Source organism: Raphanus sativus, unplaced genomic scaffold, assembly GCF_000801105.2.
Source record: "Raphanus sativus cultivar WK10039 unplaced genomic scaffold, ASM80110v3 Scaffold2836, whole genome shotgun sequence".
Lineage (NCBI taxonomy): Eukaryota > Viridiplantae > Streptophyta > Magnoliopsida > Brassicales > Brassicaceae > Raphanus > Raphanus sativus.
In genome coordinates this window covers 1-6,844 of record NW_026618143.1, presented here as the reverse complement: position 1 = coordinate 6,844, position 6,844 = coordinate 1, and the positions used below count along the sequence as shown (strand labels likewise).

The following is a 6,844-nucleotide window of genomic DNA, read 5'->3' as shown; positions in this document are numbered from 1 at the left end:
GACTGATTGGGTCGTGGAGGACATTGATACTAGTGCATGGCCTATCAATTGGACAGAACAGTCTCATAGCCAATCCCTTAACTACTGGTGTTCCCTCTAATTTTTATTAAGTTTCCTAGAGGCTCGAGAACATTATTTACACATCATGTACGTCTCATTTGATTTTAGATCATCTCCAATGTATACATCTATATTTTCCTCTAAAATAAAATAGATTTACTCCAATGTATATTTCTATAATAGAGTTCCTCTATTTTAGAAGAAAATATAGAGAAATTCTATTTTTTCTCTATATTTAGAGATAAAAATGACAATTCTCTATATTTTTCCCTATAAATAGAAGAACTTTATTATAGAGGCATATATTAGAACAAATCCACCTCTATAATGAGTTTTTCTATTTTATAAAAAAATATAGAGATAGATATAGAGATGGGTTGGAGATAATCTTAGTAAATGACTTTCACTTGGTTAAGTTCACGTGCCTAAGCTTTAATTCGACCTTTTTCTTCTCTTTGTTTGTTGAAGACTTATCCATGCAATGGTGTATGCCTGCATATGTGTGTGCATGTATTGTGAAAGTCGATCGAGCATCTTCTAAGAATTGCTTGCAATTTATGTTATCCAATACGCATATACACAAAAGTAAGTTTCAAACACACACACAGTGATAGCTTACAAAAAAACACACATACACACACACGGTGACTCTCATTTTAGCAAAGAATTCTGTTTTTAATATAAAAAAATAAAATAAAAAGACAAAAACTAGCTAGCAATTATTATTCATTTATTTTTTCGTATCGTTTTTAATAACTATGGTCTCTCAAAATACTACTTTTATATGAGTTTTAAGTTAGTCATGTTTGTTTAAATTATATAGTCATATTTGTTTAAATTATAAAGTCATGTCTGTCTAAATTACAAGCCAAAGCAATATAAATTACTTAGAAAAAAAAATTCTCTCTTTAAATTCAAATACATTATTTAAATGAATTATTGTATCTCACAAGACTAACAACGAGTGAACGAGGCTTAGGTGTGTGTTATCATGGGTACTGGCATTTTCGTAAATTTAAAATACAAGAACCCCACATCAGGAAAATTACACTTCATTAAAAAAAAACTCATTTCTTTGCACTACACTCCTTATAAATCGTAGGTCTTCCTCTTCCCCCAACACAGCTTCTCGCATTTCATAAAAAGTGAGACAAATTACGTAGGAACGAGAGTGATCCAAGAACATGAACCACACGATGGATGATCAAAACTTGGCTTTTATCTCTCAGTTGTACCCTGATGTCTACACTCAGATACTACCTCAACAAGGTAAACTTCAATCATTTTTTTTGTTTTGAATTTTTTTTTTTTTGAGCAACTTTGTTTTGAATTTCTAGAAACCCCAATTTAATGGACTTTAGTGTTAAAAGTTGGTTAGCTAGTTTATCCGAAAATTTCAATATTTTCTGTTGTTTTAGAGTCTGGAAACCCTCCCTCCAAATATTATGGAATAAGTTTTTATAAAATTCAAGTGGCCTATCTATTTTAGTCTCCCCCAAAAAAAGTCACGACACATTAAACTAAAAAGTAAAGAAAAATCGAAAGCTTTATTTCTTTTCTTTTTGATAAGCATTTGTCATGTTTCTTTTTTTAGCGAATTACTAATTTGCTTTTATCTATTTTGGTCGGTAGGAGCAGTGAAGCCACCGAAGCGACGGAGGAAGAAGAGCAAAGGAGCCGTGGCTACTGGAGATGTAAGCAACTGCTTTTTTAGGAAGAGAAAGCTTACCGATGAACAAGTGAACATGTTGGAGATGAGTTTTGGCGATGAGCACAAGCTTGAGTCGGAGAGGAAAGATAGACTTGCGGCAGAGCTAGGGCTTGACCCTCGTCAAGTTGCCGTTTGGTTTCAGAACCGTCGTGCACGATGGAAGAACAAAAGGCTCGAGGAAGAATACAACAAACTCAAAAATTCACATGACAACGTCCTTGGCGACAAGTGCCGACTTGAGTCAGAGGTATAGTTTCCTAATTCTTATTTTATTTTATTTTATTTTGTAAACTTTAATCTTATATTCATAAGTATTTTTTAAAGAAAATTTGCTTAATCATTTTCTTTCTCTGTTAATTATTTTTCTTACCATTAGTTTTAATAAGGGCAGAAATGGTTTTAGGTTTCATCATTATATATCTAAATCAACGATTGTGATGATGGTAGATATACTAAACAATTTCATTCAAAACTTTATCTAATCATACGGAAGGGATTATTTGTCAACATTTTTTCAGCAATTTTAAGCAAATATTTTCATTCTTTTTTTTTCTGTTACCTTGTTACTTATTTTATGAGCTCAAGATTCGAAAAAAGTTTGTTTTAAAGAACACAATAATGAAAGACAGCAGAGACTTGAGTTGAAAGCAGAAAAAGCGACATCTAACAATATATTGCTACCATATTACACAACATAAAATAGTTTTACGTGTTCCGTACAATGTTATAATCTTTCTAATAGTCACTTGTCTCTTTCTCAATGGGACTCAAGACATAGAGGAGACCCACTCACAAAAAAATAATTTAAAATTTAATCAAACGTCTGTATCGGTGGCTAGTTGCTTAATGATTAAATTAACATTGCATTGTTTTCCTCAGCTCCTTCAGCTCAAGGAACAACTCTATGATGCAGAGAGGGAGATCCAAAGATTGGCAGAAAGAGTAGAAAGAGGCTCGAGCAACAGTCCCATTTCTTCTTCAGTTTCTGTCGAAGCCAATGAAACAGCGTTTTTCGGAGATTATAACGTCGGAGACGACGGTGATGACTACGATAACCTCTTTTATCCGGTGCCGGAAAACACCTACATGGACGGAGTAGAATGGGCGAGTCTATACATATGAAATTACTAGCTTAATGTAATGTTTTAACTGTATTAATTAGGGAAGAATATTTTTAAGTAATCTTAATAGATTATGTAACTGCTGGATTTCTAATGACAAATAAGTATAACGACGATGGGTTTTCAGAAATTCATAATCTTATCTTTTTTATACATATATCAATTAATATCTTTTCGTACGTCAAGAAGATCAAAGGACTAGATGACATGCACTGATGCACATGAGAAACGTTGTTAAAACTCTTTATTTCGATGGATAAGAGTGTGTCAAAATTTTCAAAACAGGAGTTTAGATAGAATATTCCTACTTCGGTGAAATAATGAGTAAATTTGTATTTGTCACTTGACAACTAATTAACGAGTAGAGTTCGATAATATGGTTAGCACATACTAGCCATTTTCATCAGAGGTCTTACTCGCATACTAAATGTAAAAATGTCTTAGGGCCTGACTGGTGTAACCGCAGCGGTTGCGGTTGCGGAAGTTTGCGGGTGCGGGTAGTTGCGGTTTTAAGCGTTTTCTAGAGATTTGTACGACTGGTACAGCTGTTAGAAATTGTTGTGTTTGCGGGATTTTTATGACTGGTAAACTACCAAACGCAACATCTGTTAAATAATAATTTAAAAATATTTACATTTTAGGTAATTATAAAAATATTAAAATCATAATAATATGATAAATATAAAATTTATATTTATAAAATCATATTATTCAATTTTAAAAATTTATAGAAAATATTTTAGTTTTGAATTTTTATAATATAAATTGAAATATAATATGAATACATTTTACAATTTCTATTATTTCAATTGAAAATTTTTATTGGATATTTTTAGTATTATTTTATTTATTCTGTTTTTAAAGAAAAAAAATTTACCTTCCCGCAACCGCCCGCAACCGCAAACGCCAGCTGAAACCAGCTTTTGATTTTAAGAGGTTCGGAGCGGTTTGAAGCGATTTGTAGCGTTTTCTGTGATTGTTTCGAAACGCCAACAACCACTATGAACCGCAAAAGCTGCGTTTGCGGGTGGTAGCGGGAAAACCAGTCAACCCCTTAATAGTCATATCAAAATCGTAAAAACTAAACGATTAGTGTATCAAGATAGAACAACCATCTAGTTTGATTGTATCCATTTAAGTGTAGGCTACTGATATTTCCATGTGTTGTTGGTGACATTCAATATGAACGCATATGTATTCTGAAAAGCAAAATGTCTCTATTCCGGATTTGAGGATTCTTGATACATACATCTTTTTAGTATATCCTTGCAAGATATTTGATTAATGCATCTGTTTAATATTGACCGAACATCTTAGAAACCGTGGACACACGAAGAAATGTTTGGTGAAGAATTTGATGTAATTTGGGTAAAATAGAAAGTGAAGTGTGAAACAAACGTAGTGTAGTGGTCTTTCCTAAATCAGTATGTTTGAAGTACTCGTATCTACTTTCTAGTTTCAAAACATTCACTGTATCGAGCGTGTAGAATTATGTTGTCTTGAGTCGTCATTCCGATGAGATTAAGAAAGTTTGTCACCTTTTTTATATGGTGATCATTCACATAATCATCTATTAGCAATGCTAATGCTCCACGAAAGATTATATATTTGTTTAAGATAATGATCCGTTTGAAGTTACAGAGACTCTCCGGCGAATGTGAGAAGCTCAAGACTGAGAACAACTCTATTCAGGTAACAACAACAACTCTTTAATCCAAAACTTGATTCTGTTAAGTTTGGCTTTTATTTACATGAAGTTATTGAATAAATATACAGGACGAGTTGGTAAGATTGCATGGACCAGAGGCCGTAGCTAATCTAGAACAGAATGCTGCTGCTGCTTCTGAAGATGATGAAGGAACAGATTAATTAACACACTTAGGAAACATGGAGCTGTTTTATTAACGGATGATTGAAGGAACAGATTAACTAACACACTTAGGAAACATGGAGCTGCTTTATTAATGGAAACACTCTTGGTCATTCAACACTTATTTTTTTTACCACTGTAATAAGTTATTTGAGATTTACATGACACATTACAATCGCTGTACATTGGTGTTATATGAGGAGTTGAATGGCCATGGCTTTAGGATAGGATCGTGAGTTGACTTGTCCCACTCTGGGTAATATGTTAGAATGCTCTTGTAAAAGTTATTGGGCCTTTGTTCAGATGGACCGACATGTCTCCATGAATGGGCCATGTTTTGATTTTCGGGTGTCTAAGAGAAGAGACCCAATCATCAACATCATTATCAATCATCATCATATTTGTACTTGCTGCCTGCTGCATAGCCTAGTTCGAATGACAGTAACACATGATGAGTACCCATTCGACTTTATGATCCCCTACAACCCCAAGGATTGGCTCCTTACTGGTATCCTAGAGAGCCCACCTCGTGGTCCTGTACCCTTTCGCCCAAAAGTGCCTTTCGATCTTTCCCAAACCCACATGATTGCCATTTGTTGCGAGAAGGTTCTCTGTGAAAATCGCACAGAAGCTGCTGTTAGAGTTGCTGCAGTTGACCGCAAGCTCAAGGTACGTTAATTTCTCTTCCGACTAATCATTTTTTTTCTTCCTCCAAAGTATTAACTCGTGATAGAAAACTAGAGTTTAGAAAAACTAACCTGATCCCAAGATTCTGACAACCATTGATCGCACAAAACGTATATCTCCTTGGTGTGAGCTAATGACCTTGACCTGTAAATGTTGTGCGTTCACAAGGCATTAGCAAAGTAGCTCAAGATTGTTTGAGTTTTGAAGAAAGCAAAAAAGTACCATTTGATCATATATTCCATCCACGAGTCGATCCAGTCTAGCTTGGTGTCATGTTAGGAAAGGGCGAAGGTGGTTGTTATATATATATATATATTTTGCTCCCTATTGCCGGAAGAGTAAGCAAATTGAAAATAGCAGAACCGATCAGTAACGGTTTGACAAAGCTTCTCAACATATTAAATGATGTTACAAAGAGATAGAAAGAAGAGTTGAAGCCAGACGAGGAACGCAAACTTGACATGATAATATAGCGGAAACCTGTAAACGAAACAAGTATCAATAACAAGAAACTCTATCAATATGATTTCCAGTAAGGCCGTATTCTTGATGATGTCCATTAGAAGAAGTAAGAAACTGTATTTCTAGTAAAATATATTGTTTATAGTTTTTGAGGTATCAAACGTACCAAGAAATGAGATGCACAGGAAAAAACGTTGTTAAAACTTTTGTTCTTCTTCTTTAAAATCTCGATGGATAAGAGTTTGCGGCGGTTTCCTCCCAACTTCAATTGTTTAGAAACTTGAATCTAGCAATTTAGCTGTAGTTCATTTATATAGAAATAATAATTATTATTTTTAAGTGCAGAAAAAATAATAACTATTTTTAAAATCAACTAAACGCTTGGAATGGATATTTAGGCGGACATGAAGGACTTTTTCTTATTTTCACAAATAAAAATCAACTAACCGTTTGATCGTGATGATTGGCCATTTGCATAAGACACGAATTAGAGAATTGATGCCAGAACCACCAACTTACTTAGCCCTGCGGTTCGGATAGTTCAGTTTATTCGGTTTGGGTATTTTTGATTTCGGTTTATTCGGTTCGGCCACAATTCTACCGAAATGAACCGAAAAAATTGATTCGGTTCTGTTCGGTTTTCAGTTATTTTCTGTATCAGAAGTCTTGTTGATGTAAATTAACATAACATAAATTAAAGTAAAGTCATTTTTATTAGACTGATGTTTACAAAAATATAATTACATAGATATTTTTTTGCTATTAATATAACTTTTACTAACCTTGTATTTGTTGATGTAAATTTATGTCTTATTTCTATAAGTGGTGTTAAGTAAAAGATAAATACATAAATTATTCAGTCAAATTAAATCCCTATAATAATATCACTTTTGTTAAAATGATACAAATCAATTAAAATCATATCACTTTGTT

General features: G+C 33.4%; 1 protein-coding gene across 2 annotated transcripts; it reads left to right on the top strand.

Annotated features, from left to right (window-relative positions):
• Nucleotides 1-1,168: 1,168 nt before the first annotated feature.
• On the top strand, nt 1,169-2,893 carry LOC108852879 (homeobox-leucine zipper protein ATHB-40). Of its 2 annotated transcripts, none has more exons than XM_057000652.1 (3): nt 1,169-1,329; nt 1,699-2,018; nt 2,651-2,893. In XM_057000652.1, the coding sequence occupies exons 1-3, from the start codon at nt 1,245-1,247 to the stop codon at nt 2,891-2,893; spliced, it is 648 nt and encodes a 215-aa protein (XP_056856632.1). In that variant the 5' UTR covers nt 1,169-1,244. The 2 variants fall into 2 exon arrangements, with proteins under 2 accessions (XP_056856632.1, XP_018481856.1); XM_018626354.2 differs by having other exon boundaries at nt 1,171-1,329; nt 1,693-2,018.
• Nucleotides 2,894-6,844: the final 3,951 nt, after the last annotated feature.